The 19090-nt window shown below is 49.7% G+C and overlaps 4 protein-coding genes across 4 annotated transcripts; 3 read left to right on the top strand and 1 right to left on the bottom strand.

Annotated features, from left to right (window-relative positions):
• Window positions 1–80: 80 nt before the first annotated feature.
• F5B22DRAFT_638632 (ATP synthase) lies at window positions 81–1020 on the bottom strand (the record flags this gene model as incomplete). Its single annotated transcript, XM_047977609.1, has 4 exons — window positions 81–106; window positions 166–388; window positions 450–901; window positions 990–1020. 4 exons carry the CDS (start codon window positions 1018–1020, stop codon window positions 81–83), a joined length of 732 nt encoding a protein of 243 aa, XP_047827559.1.
• Window positions 1021–1427: 407 nt separating this feature from the next.
• Window positions 1428–3178, top strand: F5B22DRAFT_638631 (nucleolar complex protein; the record flags this gene model as incomplete). The annotated part of the gene is made up of 3 exons (XM_047977608.1): window positions 1428–2041; window positions 2098–2983; window positions 3038–3178. 3 exons carry the CDS (start codon window positions 1428–1430, stop codon window positions 3176–3178), a joined length of 1641 nt encoding a protein of 546 aa, XP_047827558.1.
• A 5757-nt stretch (window positions 3179–8935) lies between these two features.
• Window positions 8936–11674, top strand: F5B22DRAFT_393377 (bZIP transcription factor). The gene has a single exon (XM_047971415.1). The coding sequence runs from the start codon at window positions 9239–9241 to the stop codon at window positions 11084–11086; it is 1848 nt and encodes a 615-aa protein (XP_047827557.1). The 5' UTR covers window positions 8936–9238; the 3' UTR covers window positions 11087–11674.
• Window positions 11675–12532: 858 nt separating this feature from the next.
• On the top strand, window positions 12533–14311 carry F5B22DRAFT_620394 (uncharacterized protein). Its single transcript, XM_047975843.1, has 2 exons — window positions 12533–12768; window positions 12874–14311. The coding sequence occupies exons 1-2, from the start codon at window positions 12570–12572 to the stop codon at window positions 12933–12935; spliced, it is 261 nt and encodes an 86-aa protein (XP_047827556.1). The 5' UTR covers window positions 12533–12569; the 3' UTR covers window positions 12936–14311.
• The last annotated feature ends 4779 nt before the right edge of the window (window positions 14312–19090 follow it).

Here is a 19090-nt window from a genome sequence, read left to right as displayed (position 1 = left end):
ACAGGGTGTTCTATAAACACGTGTTGAGGAGACAAAGGAAATGTCTTGTTGCGTTCGGGAGTATCTTAATTATTCAAAGTCTATTGAGCCTTGGACGAAACGATTCCTGCCTTGATGTTAGCACCTGATATTTTCAAGAGCAGGGGCGCGTAAGGAGATACTCACTCTCCACATCAGTAACGCTCTGTTGTAGGATCTGTTGGAGAATCTTGGGGTTCTCGAGCTCCTTTCTAACCTTAGCAATAACGCTCTCGGCCAATTCCTTCTGTTGACGTTGCTTGACCTGGCTCTCGTATCGCACCCACGAGTCCAAAACAGCCTTGGCCTCGGCGGCCAATGCGGTGGTCTGCTCAAGCTCGTAAGCCTTAGCCTCAAGTTGAGCGGTTTCCTACACAATGCTCGTCAGCCTACTGCCCCCAACGATTACACTCCAAAAGTTTCCCCTTTACCTTAGAAACCTCGAAAAGAGCCTTGGTGACGTCAATGACTCCGCCCATCTGTTGAACGTTGTCGATTCGGTTCTTCACAGCCTGGGTGTGATCATCGCGGGCGGCATTCAAGATTCCCTTTATCTTCTCGTTCTGGGCCTGCGCCCACTCCTTGTACATCGGGCCACCAAACTTGATCAAAGCACCCCAAACGCTGAGCAAGCAGAAGGCGACAACGGTTTCCTCGTTTACAACATAATACTCGCTGCTGATAGCGTAGACGGAGAGACCGGCAGCGGAGGAGAGAATGGCGGTTTTGGAAATGAGCGAGTTGCCAGGCAGCGAGTCAACGAGAGACTGGGCCTTCACCTTAGGCTCTGGTACGTTCGAAGACGAGCGCGAGGTGGTCAATGACGAGGTGACAGCCGGGAGAGCAGCGCGCGGGTTGACGGTCGGGCGAACGCGGGCGGCACCTGTGCGGCCAAGACATGTGAGCGGGCAAGGCCACGAAGCAATGGCCAATTGAGGCACAGAGGTCAGGAAGCGAATATCCGTACTTACCCAGGGCGCGTGTGACCAGACGGGCGGACATTGTGAGGAGATAGACGACGGGGCGGCGACAAGGTCTCGGATGGATGTGAATTTGCTTACCGAGAGCAAATGACAGTCTGCATGGAGCTTTCTCGGATACTAAGAATGAGGTTTTATTCGGCTTGAAGGCAGCTCCAATCGGCAGCTCCCATTGGCCGAAGACGCACGTGATTTGTGGGCCAGAGCTCGCAGAAATGCTTGTTAGAGGGTCTTCGCTGCTGCTAGCAGTGCCTAAACTCACCTAGCCCGGTTGAACCATAGGCGCATCCCAGCCTTGTCGCCAATCGCTCGAGGCTACAACTTTTTTTTTTCTTGGTTAATTCCTGACTACTAGTAGAACCACCAAAGTGCAGCACCACATTCCGAATCACTACCAGTACCCCATTCCTATGATACTTGGCTATCAAAATGCCCAGTGTCGCAGACAAAACGTCCTTGAAAAGGAAACGTGCTAAGGCATCTGAAAAGGCCAGCAAGCGAACGAAACCAGAAGTCAGTGACGAAGAAGACGAAGCAGAAGATCGCCAAGCCGAAATCTTACAACTAGAAGAAGAGATTGCTCAATCCAAAAAGAATTATAATAACATTACCACGCTCCTCGAATTCGTTTCGAACCAAGAGGATGATCTCGACGTTGCGCTGTTCGCCGCGGTTTCCCTATGCAGGGTATTCTTGAGGCTGCTGGCTTCTGGGAGCTTGTCGCGCAAGCCCGGCCAGTCGGACAGAGAGGGTGTCGTTATCCAATGGCTCAAAGGGAGGCTCAGTGATTACAAGAAGCTTCTCATTGCTGCCCTAAGCGAAGAGGCCACGGCGTCAACTGCCCTTACAATATCCATGCGTCTCCTCAAGGCTGAGACTCACATTACTAGTGAAAGAGGCGAGGCCACATTTCCGAAGGTATTTCTTAGGGATATTGTTGGTGCACTAGTCCGCAAACGGTGTGAAGATGTTCAGGAGGAATTCTGTGAGAAGTACCTGGGTGAATATGCTGATGTTCGCTTCTATACTTTCGAGGCATTGACGTAAGGCTCCCTCACATCCGTACTGTAGATCTGGAAGTTCTGCTAACTCCTCACAGTGAAATACTTGCAAATTGCAGTAATCCACCGATTGAGAAAGATTTATTCAGTAGCGTATTTGATATGCTTTCTTACTTTGACGAAGCTCCGAGTAGTGCTGAAGACCTGGGTTCCCTCTACATCGATCTTCCCAAAAAGAAATCTCAGATTATTCTGTCACTATATCAGCAAAAGAAGCAATGTCAGTCAGCGTGGGTTGCACTCCTAAGGCTTAACCCCGATCGTCAACAGAGAAAACAGTTGCTCGAAATTATGGCAGAGTCAATAGCCCCTTGGTTCGTTGAACCGGCACTATTGATGGACTTTTTGACTGATTCTTACAATGCCGGAGGGTCGTTGTCACTACTTGCGCTCTCAGGTGTTTTTTTTCTTATACAAAATCGCAACTTAGACTACCCTTCATTTTACCCCAAATTGTATTCCTTGCTCGATGCCGATATTCTACATTCCAAGCATCGGTCAAGGTTCCTACGGCTACTTGACACATTCCTGGCCTCAACTCATCTTCCTGCTATGCTCGTGGCATCATTTATTAAGAAATTGGCTCGACTGTGTCTTAATGCTCCGCCGTCGGCCATTGTAGCAATAATTCCCTGGATCTACAACCTGTTGAAGAAGCACCCTTTGTGCACGTTCATGATTCATCGTGTCCCACGGACCCCAGAATCCAAAGCCGCTATCGAAAGTGAAGGATTCAAAGACCCCTTCAACGAGGAAGAAATGGATCCAATGCAGACGCAAGCTATTGATAGCTGCTTGTGGGAGGTTGTACAGCTTCAGTCACATTATCATCCCAACGTCGCTACAATCGCTACAATAATATCGGAGCAGTTCACGAAACAGTTGTACAATATGGAAGACTTTCTAGACCATTCGTACCAGAGCGTAAGCCAACCCGATTTTACTCCAGGTTGAGGAACATTACTAATGATGTTACAGCTCGTCGATGCTGAGCTGTCAAAATCAGTCAAAAAACCGCCCGCCATTGAATTTATGATTCCTAAGCGGGTTTTCCTGCCAAATGAGCCCGCTTCCGGCTTCGAGGATAACCTCCTAGTCAAGCTTTGGGAATTTGAGTAACCTCAACCGGCCGATAGGACCTAACTAGCCAGTAAGCAGCCGCGGGATATGAAGAGAGGGTCTCAGGACCTCCGATCGCAGAGGATTATGAGTCAAAGATACCAGAGTAACCAATTGGGCCATACTACATCACATCTTCCAACATTCCCCCCACAAGATGAAGTTTACAGACAACACGCACCATCAGGCTAGTCTTGCCTTGGTATGAGTAGCATATACTATTCCTGTAGCAACGGCTTGGATAGTCGGGCTCTATACCAATCTGGGCTTACCAACAGCTTCTTCAACGCTGATACGGTGTGCCATCAGCCTCTACACCGCCACGCAAGATATGCGTTAACAAATACTAGCAAAATTGCCACTCCACGTTCCCGTAGGTAGCTTGACACAAACCTTAGGCTCCACCCCGAGCTACGTAGGACAAGGTGGAGGACACTACTGGATATCAGAAGATATCATAGGATTTCGAGTTGGGCACCAGTTCCGTTTCAGATACCCCGGCTACTTTTCATGAGTGGTCAAGACGCGACAGGAACAATGACTAAATTGGAAGCTTTTGCGTAGAATGCAAGCCGGAATAAACTTCCGATCTATTAGTGCTACACCGCCAATCCTTAACTGAGGCTGCGTTGAATCAACAGAAATAAGTGCCAACACGAATTCAGACCTGCTTTGAAAGGCCGATGATAGCAAAGAGGCATGCCATAACTCAGATATCACAATTAAAGAGATACAACATTCAATAGTTACATTCATGCAGCAAGCATATGCCGGGAAATATCCTCGCATTCGACTGCACAAGGTGGCAAGTGGGTTCGAAAGTACCATACTGGCACGCTAGGTCTGCAAGAAACCGTTAACAGGGGATCAAGTCAGTCATACGAAAGAGTTTTATCATTTATCTGGAAAGTGAGCCTGCACTGCAGCAGGACCGCAAAACAAGCTGGGTCAACACACGATCGCCAGCCCATCCATACGCCAATATCGTTCCATGAGAAATATTCTGTTTATTCATGTAGGAGGATCGCAAGCGTGCCTCGGCTGGGTAGGTCTGTAACAACCGTAACGTAAGAGGAGTACATAACTGAACTTTAGGTCAGTTGAGGAGATTTTAAGTACCTACATATAGACCTCCTCACCGCTGGTTGCATCTCGATACACTGCACTAAAAGACTCCAACTAACCCATGTGTGGTACTTGCCAGCTTGGAGACATTGTGAAGTGCGCCAGAAACGGGATAGTGACAACCTAGAGAGAAGGCGTCTTCCCTCTTGGGCTATCAAATGAGATCGCGCTACAATGGGAGAATCCGATTGCATCCCGTCTCGTACATAGTAGGACCTGGCCACGTTTTTATGCGGCCGTGTGATCACATTTTACCGTATAGTTCGTGCCTAACGATTCCCAACGCGGACAAGGGTCCACTCGCAGCTCATCCGTCCCACACGCTCGTCGCAGCGTTGAATGTTATTCGCATGTATATATGTAGGCAGAGCTATCGTATGCCTAACTCGGTGAAGGAGCAGCCTGGTGCATCGACAATCGCCGGTGAGCATATGATCATGCCCCCAAACTTGGTCAACACCGCGCGCGTCACGTACAATTGAATTGACGGTTGCGCCCTCACACGAGCCCACGGCTTTTACCTCGGCTTGTTTGGTTGTTTTGATGATGATATCGTAACCTCACAACTCAACAACAGCCGAGAGCAACGTTTCGTCGCGCCAAGGGTAGTTTAGTTTAGAGACCATGGAGAATTGATTATAAGCTTATTACCCAATCGTCTCGCCGGGGCGAACTCTGCTCGTTCACGAATTCGCTGTGCGTTTCGCCTATGCGCCTCCCAACGCTGAGCGTTTAGCCACAACGAACGATAGAGCACCCTCAGAGTTCGATAGCAATGTGGGCTCAGGCATTTGCAGCTAGATTTCAGTGAGGGATGCTGAACGCGCGCCTCTTCCGAAGCATCAACAGCAGCCAATCATTCTGACAAGGATCTTCACCAACCTCCGGTAAATATTGATGTTGGTCAGGAAAACAGGCCAGTCCTCACCCTAGATGTATCAGAAACTCTGAGCGTCGTTCACTTCTCTGCCGACTCGATGCTCGGTAGAGGATGCGATGTTTTGATGAGCAACTTACATGGATACTAGACGCGACCATGTGGCCCTCAGATGTTCATGCTGCCAGGTTACCTGCCGTTTCTAGTACGCAAAAGTAGTATCAATGAGGGTAATATGAAAACGGTAAGAGCTTTATTTTTTTCAGAGGGGCTAAATAGCCTTCTCAAGCGCCTATCGAGACACCTCGGCGAAACTAGAGCGACAAATTTCAATGTACACAGCACCCGCTTGAAGTTCTAGCTGACCTTGGCAAGCCCTGAAAACCGGCTTACAATACCGTCAGCCCATATGGATACCTAACTTACAAGAAGGACTCGGCATCACTTTTCTTTGATGCCCTCGCCAGCTCACGAGTCTGCTGCAAGTATTACAAAAGGTACTCTGATCATATCCCTGGTTACTGTTAGAACGCGGATGGAAATCCTATGGAACTTCGCCGTACATGTGCCCCGTGCTCATCCTTGCCACCCGGTGTCTCCCGTACTTTAATTAGATACAACTTCACCGCAACGGTATTTTTACATGCAAAGGAATCCAGGTGGAGTCGAGGGTCTGGCAGTCGGTTTACATCGTCCCATCATTTCAAATACTAGACATAATATGCCCGCCGAGCTCCTTCATTCCGAGTTACAAGATAGCGGTATCATGATGCTGAAACATGTATGTAAGTGCGTGCGATAGTATCTTGGAAAATAACAAGCATGGGTGGAAGGGAGATCGACTCCGGGCTCCTTGTCTAGCCTCGATTTAACGAATGACATTCCCGTGTTCCCGTACAAGCCGGGATATCAAAACCTCAAAGTCCTTGCACAGTGGGTAGGACATGTCTCCATGAATAATAACGGTACAATAAGTGATAAGCGAGGCGATCGTGGCGAGTGTTGCTCGATTCGCGGCTATTATGTACGTATTTGGCTCAAGCAACGCAGACTGGTTAACGCAACTGCGCGGCGGCTCATCTGGACTGAAACGAAACAAGGCAGAATGTCTACCGGAGACCTCAACCCCGGACAGACCGGGGGGTGGCTCGGTGATGCAATTGTGCTCTAGCTAAGTTTCACAGGCGACAACTCCCAAATCACTGGACGTGTATTTCCCTTTACGTCTGGATCACGGACTGGCAGAGTCATGTGACTGGTGAAAAGCATCGTCTGTCCTTCGTCGATCGAAGTCGTTCCGAGAAAGGCGAAATACACACCGGAGGCTTCTCCACGCGAGAAGCAGCCTTCAGCCACATTCTGGCACAAACATTGCATCTCGTTGCGTTCAACCAAGGGAGCGCATCGTCGTCTCGCGGTTCCCATCACATCACCAGTCGCAGACCAAAGGTTTGATCTGCTCTTCCCTGCCAGTAACGTCGCCGCCGGGCTGATAGCGATGCCTCAATGGTCGGCGGCGCATGAGACTAGCATGATAGTCTCGAGCGTTGGACTCATCTAGATAGAGCCGTATCGTAAGTGTAACAGGACCTCATGGCCAGTACCTAGCAGTGATGGCTATAGTAGCACCCCCACCAGCGCGCTGAGCAATAGGAAGCGCAAGAGACCTTCCAGTGTCACAGACGCCTTGGTGTGCAGCGCATGGCTTCGAGGAACAGCGGTTAGGTAGCAATTCGCACCCAAGGCCGGACCGTCGATGCCCAATCTGCACCCACTTTACAGTAGCGTGGAGTGCGCCTGTCTGTTAGTACCTGGGTATCCGTAGTGCCGTGTAGTATGACAGAGGTACCTCGATCGATCGTTGGTTGGGTGCAACAGCTGCGAATCGCTTACCGGCAGCCATTAACGGAATCCATCACCATCACCATTGCCATCGCCATCGCCATGCCACCGTTTTTGGGAGGCACGAAACTGGCCTTTCACGGGTCGTGATCACGTTATCTCCCGCCTCCGTGAGCCAGTTGTATTGCCCAGACGGGTGGGGTGTAGATTCCACGACGGCGTTGTTCTACTCTACCCGGCCATACCGTAAATCCAGGGCTCGAATACGTACAATTCAGCCAATCAACCAACTACCCATCCCGTAAACCAGCCTAACTCTTGAGCTTGACCATCCCGTGATAACCACACAATCAATCGGAGTCGCCATAGCCAACCCATTTGCTCGGCTTTTCCTCGCTTGATTGAGTCTATGTGTAGATCTATTCTAGGCTTCTCTATATGTCGACAGTTGATAGGTACTGAGCGAAGGGGGCGACGGCGACAACGACGACAACGACGACAATGAGTGATAAATCTCCGGGTTAACTAACTACTACTTACTAACTCACTTACCGGTAGTACTGAGTGCATGGAGATGGGGAAAATGATGCTATTAAACAAGCAAGCATTGCCTAGTCAGGCTCAGTTCCAGGCCAAAACCCGGATCCGTCCAATACCGAACCGCCAGAGACTGCCCCATTTGGACATTTCTTTCTTCACTCTTGTATTATTTCCCCAGTGCCAGTCCCAGTCCTCTACGCTTCACCTACTTTTCGTCTTGGTGACAGTTATCCAGACGGTGGGGATCTGGTAACGGCCTAAGAGTCTTGGCTGGGGGTCACAATCGACCGGAACAGCTTCCATGTCGCTGCTCCAAGCACACACCCCCGTAGACGGCCGTCAACACAGGTCCTCACACCATCAGGTCAGTTCCTGTTCGTCAGCCGGGGGTCTCATGGGCTTCGTGGGCTCCACTGCCATACCATGCTATGTATGCCCTTCGAAAATTCCCCGTCGCTGTATACCGCTGCCCCAGGGAGCTGTGGGCAGAGCTGTGTGCAGAGCCGTGGGAGTCATGCAGAGATGCAGAGACCCAACCTGGTGCTTGTTCTTTAAGTACACGGCCGTCCTCGTCCCCCCCAGTCCCAAGGCGCCCCCGACTTCATGGTAACAAACATACATCTCCATTGTTGATATTGCTCGAGATTGTACGCGATCTCGGCATCCTGTTGTGGTTTCCAAGTCCTACGACGGCTTCGAATCTGCCTTATTTCTCTTGTTGATTATATTCTCCTTTTGGCCGTCAGCAGCGCCATTCTCGATTTATTGTCATATTGATTGTCCTATTATCATTCTTCGCGCGCTCGGTTTTCTTTGCATAGATAAACGGACGGCATCCTCGCACACAGTCGAGTTTTTCTTTTCCCCTCATTTAGACTCATATACATATATGAAGCAAACAGGAAGAAGAGAGTGTAAGTCGAACAAGACCAGACCAGTGACTTGCTTACTTAGTTGGTTCGCACTTCCTTTCCTTCCCTTCCCTCCCCTCTCTGTAACCCAAAAGAGAAAAAAAGAGACAGCACCCGGCTCTCCCGCACGCTTGTACGGACGGTCGGTCCCCACTCCCATCCCATCCCATCCCCATCCCAAATCCCAGCAGCCCACCAAGCACCACCACACATCCTTGAACCCACTGACAGGCCGATACTACCTGCCGTACCGCACTTCACACACTCTCTCTCACCCTCTCCCTCTAACGAGGTACGCACTCTGTGCACTCAATACCCGGTCACTTTTTATCTCGCTCGCTTGACACTACATATTATTATTATTATTATATACTGCCTCGACCCCCCTCCCATCTGCCCTTCTCCCCCCCCCCATTGTCTTCTTCATAGCATCATATCCACCTACACCCTCCTCGTCCCTCGCTGTCTTGGAGCTTGAGGTCCCCCCAGAGCCAGACCAGACACATCTCAGCTCTGTGTAATAAAGAAAGGCTTTGCATTATTTCTCGTCGCCACCCTCGTTCTCGCCGGCGCTGTAGTAGTCTTTACATACATACACATACACACATACGCTCACGCACATACACAAACACTCACACTCGGCCTGGCTTCTCTGTACACTAACACGACGTTACCCTACAGAGCTAAACGCCCACCTCTTCGCAGACATCCCTTCGTCATACAAACAGTTCTTTTGTCACAATCTCAATTTCACAATTTCCCGCAATGGGTTCCACATACCAGCAGATGCAGGCCTACTACCGGCCGAATCCCTTAACCGTCGACACAAGCCAGGCACAGAAGTTCTTCGACGAGGATGACGCCGGCATACTAGACGAGGGCATTCTGGACCACAGCACCATCGACTCGGGCTTAGAGATGTCGCCCCCCATGGGCGACAGCCGCAGGGATTCTTTCGCAGTTGCAGGCGCCTTGTTCTCCCCCAAGACTGAGGATTGGCACTCGGTGGACATGCAGTCCGTACCGTCAAACAACCCTTTCCTGGAGCCCCAAAACAACAACCCCTTCACACGGCCCGATCCGCCACATGCTGCCTTTGGCTCTCAGAGTCAGACTTGGTCTATGGGTCACGGATCTGGGACCTGCACCCCTGTGCAGTACGACGGGCTTGAGGCGACATATGACGGTGGTGCATCCATCTTTCAGCGACCTCTGCCGATGCAGACCCCATTCAGCAACCCCACCGGCCATGTTCCATTGTTCTCTGCAGTCGGCCCCAGCAATTCTTCCATGCCCACTTCTCCCCAGAAGGATTGGATGAGCACCGACTTCAAGGCCCAGGCTTTGAAACGGTCCCAAGTTGACAGCTCTGCCATCCGGTCACACAACGAGATGCGTCGTGGCGACGGTATTCGCAAGAAGAATGCTCGTTTTGACATCCCCGCCGAGCGCAACCTTGATAACATCGACACATTGATTTCGCAGTCAACAGACGATCAGGAGATCAAGGAGCTCAAGCAGCAAAAGCGACTTCTGCGCAACCGGCAAGCTGCTCTCGACTCTAGGCAGAGGAAAAAGCAACATACGGAGCGACTTGAAGAAGAGAAGAAGCAGTTCACCGGCGTCATCTCGTCTCTCGAAGAAGATCTTGCAGATCTTAACGGCAAGCTGGCTCAGCTCCTTCGCGAAAAGGAATTTCTGCAGAATCACATTGAGGACATGCGCCTGGAGAAGGAGGAAATGGTTCAGAGACACACCATCGAGACCGGGGATCTCCGCAAGAAGGTCAACATCCTAACAGATCACGTCCAACGACTTGAACATGCTGCTATACCCGGCAACAATGGGTTTGGCAACGGTTTCAACGACATGGACAACATGGCTATGGATGGCACTTGGGAGAACATGACCTACATGGAAGATTACTCCATGGAGCCTGAAGTCAAGCAAGAGCTGCAGATTATTCCGAAGAAGCCGGAGATTACCCTCGCTGCTGAGGTCGAGAAGCCAGCCACTCAAGGCGGCCTCCTGTTCATGCTATTCCTCGTCGGTGCATTTGTTTTGTCTAACCGGTCGACTCCGACCATCCCTCGGGTATCGGAAGACATGCGCGAAGCTTCAGCCACCCTGCTCAACAACATCCTCAAGGATGCCGATGTGGCACATGCGCCCAACAATGCCATCGAGCCTGCTGCTCCCCAACCCTCAGGTGCTACATGGGCGACCTCCACGTCGGTACCCATGGCCAACCATGTGATGGATGGCGTAGCTCCGTCGATGCTTGGGGATCTTGCCGACTCTCTCACACAGACAACTGAACAACAAGCCAACGAGCAAGTCTTCTCCCTTACTCCGGCCCAATACAATGGAATCACCTCGCAAGAGTTCATCCGTGCTCCGCAACCCCCTCCCACGACTCACAAGCGCCGCAACCTTGCTGAGGCTCTAGCCAACATGCGTCCCAACGAGAAGCAATCAGCGTCCGAGGTGTACACTAGATCTCTTCTGTGGGATCAGATCCCGAGCGACGTTGTGCGAAATTTCGCCAAGATGGTAGCTGAATGCAACGGCGCCAACAGTGGCCAATCGGTTTGCAACGATGCAAGCTCCTAACGACTTACGACCATGTCACGACGATCATGAATTGCAAAAAAAATAAAACGACCTCGTTCCTTACAGCGATTTTTAGTCTTTAATTGCTTCGGTTCTTCTGTGCATACACTTGACGCTCCCGCGCAAACCAGATCCGCCACCGCTCACGCAAAACTGGAACCTTATTCTGATCTACTTTGTTATCTCAGTCTCATTTCCATGTCGAGAATAGCAAGCGAGCAAGCATTTGAATTTTTGGGCACATTGGTGATTTTCATTTCTTGGGCCATCGATTCCGGCCATTTTTATTTTCACTTCATTTTTTTCTTTTTAGCAGTACATTTGGGTAGCAGCATGGCGAAAACGGTGGTTGGGACGGTGGTGGCAGGTCGGAGCCAGCACATTTCTTTGTACTAGGGTCACGGGGCATTGGGGACACAGGACAGATGCTCGTCAACGCAGTGTGCAGACAGCATATTCAGTCTCAGATACCTATTTGGGAGTTTTTTCTTTCCTTGATTTTTTCTTGGGCTTATTTGGTTCTACTCCACCAGAGACCGGAGAGACAGAGTGAGAGCTATGAATAGCACTACATACATATTTCCAGGGCGGGGTTCATGTTTCTTTGGATTGAAACATCACGAGATAATGTCTCACGACACGAAAGAGGCGCGGGGCTATGGGAGGACGACCGAGATGAGATTTTTTGTTTAGTTTTTTGTTATCTCCGAAATTTTGTTTCTTTTAATTTCTACTTTGTTCGCACAGCATCCAGCAACGGGTGGCATCAATATTTCCGGCGCTATCTTCACAACGGCGACCACCGATATAACATAAAACTTTGAGAATGGTCATCTTTGGGGGATATCAAATTGACGAGCCATTGGCCAACGGGCGGTGGTCAGATCGTGGGCTGCTTGGGGAGCGAAGGTGGAGGAGGCATCGAACTAGCTACTCGATACTTTTCCCCATGTTACTTCTTTAGATAGCCATAGATAGTTCCGTCAACAAATCCATATCCCCAAAACATCTCTATCTCAAACATGACATGGTGCTCCCCAGACGTGACAGGTCCGAGCGATGCTTAATTTTTCCGCTATCGTAGTTTGCAGTCAAGGAATTAGTCCGACGGTCTGATCCAGAGACTCCTCTGGCATCCACCAGCTGGACTGGCGTACATGCGTCTACCCGCGCCCCATGCATAGGTGCCTATCATGCGAGCATCAATGCACGTCCAGACCTGAAGAGACGCACTGGCTTTTCTATCATCACTCCCCAAGAATCTTGCTTCATCAATGCATGGTTTCCTACGAGACTAGGTCAACCCGGGCTCGAGGCTGCGGCGGAACGGCACAACGACAGTGCACAGTCGTCGGACGACCTGCCTCGGATACGGCAGCGTGCCTCGCGATCTTACTTGCCCATCAGTACGATATCCATGGGGAGCACAACAGACAATAAACGTACATGCTGCAACCAACCTGCGGGCGGTGTTGTATACCGCATGCATGCAACCTACGCAGTGTGTTTCCCCGGTGTCGCCTCTGTCTCTCTCTACCTTAGACAAGCAGTACTCACCTCCCCGCCTCCACCCCTCAGTCGTCCCAGCCAGTCAAGACAAGGCACCAGTGAAGGCGTTCACGAATCACTTCGCAACGCCCTGATCACACACCCCACGGAGTGGACATGCGCCCACCGTCATACTGCAACGATGGGGATGTCAGTGGGTGGGTGGCCTCGACGGACGAGTGGTTAGAGCACTAATTGATACACAACAAATTGCGTCGTCTAGTAGGATGGGCACTTACCAGAACCCAGAACCCAAGATGCCAAGGAGCCCCATCGTCTCCAACCTACCTCGCCTACCTAGTACGTAAGTAGGTACAGTAAGTTATCTACAGTACCTAGGCGTCTTTTCTTCGTTAATCCGCGCTCTCTTCTCTCCCGTTCGCAACACCCCTCCCCTTCCCTCCATTTCCCAAACTCCCCATTCCGCCGCAGGCGATCTCACATGTACAGCTATCTAGTCTGCAGCAGCGCGGGGGTAGTGGTTGTCAGGTGGTTCCGGTTTTGGACTTGACTGGTACTACTACCACCTTTCAAGTCTCACTCTCTCACTCACTCACGCACACATATACACACACACACAACCTTCCTTCATTCCCCTTCACTACCAAACCACCTTAATAAGCCTTGCGGTCTCCCTCTCTCTAGAAATGTCACGCAACAACTATCGATCGGCGCCTTGCGAGCCTAAATAGTCCGTCTGACTCGACACCACACTCGTAGCATGGACAAAGACAGAGTCAGACAGTCCAAATAAGCTTACCCACGGTCTCCGCTGTTTACCGTTTCCGAACTGCCTCGGACTAGTGCGTCTCCCTTTTGGGGAATCTCGAGGTTAGGTGAATTCGGCGCACGACCAGGAAGATCCTGGACTCCGCAAGCCACCGCTATGAACCAACTCTACAGAAAGACCCTGATTGCTAGTCAAGTCCTATACATTATTAATATCGGCCCTATACCAGCTAAGTTTCAGGGTTGTTACCGACGACATAAAACAGGTAACTGGACGGGTATGGCGTGACCTTTGGTCCTGGTTTACTGAGTAGGTATGTATATCCCAGGCTTCCAGGTGCCTGCCTACCTACTTACTCGCCTTACTGACTTCCAAACACTACTTTCTTGTCTTCCCCACTCAACCTGGAATCTAGGGATTGCCTTGCCATATGCCATGCGGATGATATCAGGATTCCGTCAACGGCTGAAGCAAAAGGACCTTACCGATTTACCGTAGCGTAGAGCGCGAGAGCGCATTGATTTCATTACCCGTACGTGTGGGTTCAATCTAACTAGGCGCTACGCTGCGCAGTGTCAGTCAGTATATGTATAACAGTGATGTTGCAAAGCACTCTATAATTACGTTTCATCCGAGGTTCCATCTTGTCCTTGTCGTTCTGTTACTGCAAGGGCTGTCCCTGCCAGCTCGCCTATCTGCTTGATCTTGAAGCTATGGAGTCCTATCTAAACGATCATGGGGTTTAATTATAATCAAAGTTACCCCAGGCTCGCTTCTCCAAGCCAAGGTACTCTGATAGCCGCGGTCCGTCCGAGAGATAGGCAATCTCTCTCTCTTTCTCTCTCTGAATACCGTCCGAGCTAATTTTGCCCAAAGCCACAATTCTTGTCGTCGTCTCATCTAGTCTGTTCTTGTCTTACGCCTACATGTAATTACATGTAATTATCTAGACTAGTATCTGCTCTTACATGTAATGGGCCGACTCACGTAATCAACAATAATATTTTAAAGCTACGCTATGCTGTCTTGGCTTTGGCTACACACCTACTCGCGAAAAGTATACCCTCCCCACCCACACCACCTACGAAGTATGTACTTGAAATGCATGCGACTTCACGCGCGCACACACCCAGAGCAACACCATTAGGTACACTCACCCTGCTCCACCCTTCTTGATTCATGTGTATCACGAACTCTTTTTCTGGGAGTTCAGGCCTCTTTCGAGCTGACCTCCAACTTCCTCATCCGTCCACCGGACGAACACCTTGGGTCATATTAGGCAGATACAACACCCACTTTTGTCACTCAAACACCAGGAAATAATAATAAAAATGTCCCCGTATCATCTCTCTCCTACTTAGATCCGGGCTCTGTGGCTGTCTGCGTGCATAAGGAACTAATTCCATGTCTAAGCCCAGCCCAGACGGCAAGGCACGATGATGTGCTGCAGCGAAGATGCATGTTTGTGTCTCTCTGTCTGTCTGATAGGTATCTCCAGACCGTGACATGACGCGGCAGAGAACGTGCAACCTACCTAGTCAAAAGAATGAACCGATGTATTGTTTATTTCTCATTCTCGTACATAAGTAGTACTCCGAAAGAGAAAGAAAGAAAGAAAGAAGTAAGAGCATTTGTCTGTACGCACCCCTCCCCTTCCTCTACCTACTATATGCGCACGATTTGTCTCTTGCCGAGAAGTAAACTTCGTAAGTTGGAGCCCTTTTCTTCACGTCCCTACCTAGCCTACCCAGCAGCAAGAAACGGCCTAATCATATCTCTTCGCTTAAGATAGTCTGACCACCCTTCAAGGCGCATGTTTTGGACGGAGAAAATAAGCGCCTCCCCTCCCAAGCCGCACATGACGGCAGTAACCCCACAATCGGAAGCTGAAGGGCGGAGGCTAGGCGCTGCTAGTCATCGACCCCGTGCATCCGAACCTGCGATCCCAAGCAGGCTGAGGTATAGGGAATATACTACATTCGGGATGGTTCTGTTTATGTTGATATTCGCATCGTACGATGCCACGGTGAAAGTGCAATTTTCTTTTTTTTGCTCATTTGTCAAGGCGATGATGCTAGACTAAGTCCTCACGATGATCTTCCTGTAGTAGCCTATCCTTAAGTTAGGTAATAGACCCTCCCCTACCATTCCCGTTACGCACCACCAAGCGGTAACGGAAGGGGCTTGTAATAGGGTCGGTCTACTTGGTAATATAGTTTGTCCGAGATAAGCAGGTACGCAGCCTTCTCTAACATTATCTCGGGTTGCGCAGAGTATATCGATAATCGGGGGTTTGATTATAGGGTAGCATATCCGAGGTCGGGGTTCCCGTGTAGCATACCACTTCAACCCGTTCCCGACCCAGGTACCAAGGAAGCCAGTGAATGGATGGGATAGACGATCTCCACTGAGGGCGACGAATAATACACCCTCGCGAGAATATGCCCATATCTATTTGTTACCGGTTACCGGAAATTGTTTGGTTTATTCGTTTGATTTGCGCAGACAAGTATCCTTCAAAGATTCGGAGTAGGTATCGTACGAAAAAGATCCACATGAGCTCGGTGCATCATTATAGAGAGAGGGCAAAAAAAAAAAAAAAGCAAAAAAAAAGAAAAAAAAGAAAAAAGTGCATGTGCTGTTACGGTAGATGGGTCTCCAGTGTTCCTGAAACCACCGGACGCCGCATTTCAGTTCGCATACTCGATGCGCAGAGCTGATTGATTGAATTCATTCTGTATGCTGCTCCTGCTGCTGCTTGCTGCACAGAGAAGCAGCAGACAAGCAGAGACAAACGTCTGTGTGCTGCATGCATGAATATACTAAAGTTAATCGCCTCCAAAAAATTTCTTGGAATGGACCCAAGGCCGGGCAAATTTGCCCGTCTGTCAAACTAGCTACCCTAGCTATCCTAGCTGTCTTCTCTTCCGATCCCTCGGGAACTGCGGATGTGCGGCAAATAATATGGAGAATATACCGCGATTCGTCGTTTCGAGGTACGTTGATCGTCTTTCCGCTCCCGTCCTCGTAACCGAGTATAGTCATCGTCGATTATCGCACAACCCTAGCAGCGACTCCGTTGCACGCGGGACTCCCCGTGAAATATTACCTACCTACGCTTTGGCAGCCTGGTCCTTGTCCCGTCTACGTCCGATCAGAAGGCCCGATCTGGCGTATGATGGACTCGATGGTGTGTGTCTTTTCTCATCGGACGGCTCGGGACTATAGCCGAGCGAGTTTACATCATCCCCCACGGCAAAACCGCACCACATAACGCCACAAACAATGAACTTCTCATGAAACTGGCAGACTGGAGGTGTTGTGGTGAGGCTCTAGACTTTGCTCTCCACACATCCATCATCTTACTATAGACATATGCATGTGTCCTGTAGGTATGACGACCCGGGGTGGGCGTGACACTCCGCTGAAACGCCCATAGCAAGGCTGTCTCTCTATCAGTCGCATCCTAAGATTTCTCAAAAGTCCATTAGTGTGTGCCTTAACGGTGTCAATTAACCCGATCTAGAACCCCGACATCGTGAAAAAATCAAGCTGAGAACACGCCAAGCGTGCTAGAAACCTTCACAACCCCACATCCCAAGGCTAACGGACTAAGAAAAAAGGAGGCTATTTTCAGTTTCTCGGTCACTTGTTCAAACATTCAGTCATTCATTATGGGTACCATGACTCCAAATCCCGCGAAATTTTCGTCACCCTCGACCCAGCCCTCCCGCATCAACCCTTTGACCTCGAGTTCGCTTCTGCGCATAACGACAGAATGTGGGGGCGAGGAGCGTTCTCGACCGCAGCTCCAGTAGAACTGCCTTAGTACAGAGTAGACAGCTGCAATAATTTGTTTTTCCTTCTCCCATTCTCCAACAATTGCCCTCGAACGAACGCAGCGCACGGTTATTCGCAATCCCAGTAGATATTTTCCTTCTCGGAATTCGCCTCCGATACGAACTATACATTAACGCAAGTGCACCTGTAACACAACACACGTCGGCGACTTGGCCCCTTGCGGGACAAGAAAAAAACAGAGGAACCAACAGTAAGAAACACCAAGGGTAACTAGATTGTTTCTCGATATGGCATATCGATGCGATGGAAACACATCCTTGTTACCTACCTTATCTGCCAGATCAACCCTAGTCCCTGTATAACCTGAGTAACCTCACCTTACCTACGTAACCTTAACACCCTGACTTAAGCTTTTCTCTTTGCAACGGACTTACAGCAGCCCCCACAGACCTAGTTTGCATGATACATGATACATTAACTTACATGAGGGAAACCCACCAGCGAACTAATTAGCTACGTAACTAGTCAAGCAGCTCTCTTCTTCATCCTATAAGCGCTCGTACTACGTAAGTATAGCAACCAACCCCAAACAAATGAGAATGAAACCTGGATCCCAGACATGATAAAGCCCCAAGTTAAGTGATGGGATGGCAGTTCTAAAAACCGTCGAACCTGGACATGACTTCCCTGCTCGTTTTAGGACTGGTAGCAGTGGCTTAGCTAAAACATACAGTCTTTAGAGAGCCATGGGGTGTGGATCCAATACTTTACCAACCTCCTCCTTTTATCATCGAAGAGGTAGGTAAGAAGGTAAGTAAGAGGGTAACAACATCTCGAACCCTTTTCCCTGTAGCCTCGCATCTACATGCTGGATTCAACCCTTTTCTCTACTTTCCCGTTCTCTCTGCTTCCTTTCTCTTCGAATCGCACCGTCTGTCCTCCTTTCTTGCGCGTCACACGCACATACACATACACACACACTCCGTAGGTGAAATGCACGAACAACACGAGAGCATAAATGAATGTAACTACACGATGGTGAGCAATAGCAGCAGCTGACAGATAGTCTGGATGGGAAACCGAGGGGCAATGGGAGAAGGGAGAGAGAAAATTTGAATCTGGGGGTGATTGTAGGCAACTACCGACATATCACATATGCACGAGATCTCCAACTGCTTCTTCTTGATACTACCACCAAATGCGAGCGACGTCGAGTTCAGCGACCGGCTCGCCAGCTGGTCGGCCTGTCAGAGAGTAAAGTGAGCGTGCTGCAACCATGGCTCTGGAGCCTGATGGCAATCAATCAAGTAGGATAGATGCAGCAATGATGTTCTAGGCATGAGGATCTTGTTCATTCTATTCGCTTAGTAATTTAGAATACGTGATTCAAGTATTTCATACTACACTTGTTTGCAAATGAGGTAGTAAATAAGGACTAGGCAGATGTTGAAAGGAATGCCTTATCATCCATCGAGCCGGAAGCGCATCGGAGCTCGAGGCAGAACTGTGATTACATACATACCTACCTGTATGTCTAACTTCCACATCTAATACGTGCACGCTGTAAACTCGCCTGGCACAGCGGATGCAATGCGATGCGAATTCAAGCTCTAGACACCGGGAATAGCCTAACCGACGGATACAGCCGAGTTCTGCCTTGTCTTACTTCATATGGTGTCAAATGAGATTGATATAAGCTGCAGTTACCCAGGAGCGCCGTGGACTTGGCTCTTTAGGTATCACAGAGTGATGAAGATTGTATGTAGCTAGTGAACAACCAGCTCATTAAATAGATGGGGGGGGGGGGGGGGGGGAAAAAAAAAAAAAAAAATAGTTTTACCAATAAGAAAGGGGGACATGGAAGAAGGATATAATGTATGGTAGAAATTATTAAACCAAGGCATCGGAATGGGGGGTGTGAAGAT

Source organism: Xylaria bambusicola (assembly GCF_022495145.1).
Source record: "Xylaria bambusicola strain CBS 139988 unplaced genomic scaffold F5B22scaffold_47, whole genome shotgun sequence".
Classification (NCBI taxonomy): Eukaryota; Fungi; Ascomycota; class Sordariomycetes; order Xylariales; family Xylariaceae; genus Xylaria; species Xylaria bambusicola.
The sequence above is the reverse complement of the archived record's forward strand: the minus strand, read 5'-3'. Positions and strand labels throughout refer to the sequence as shown.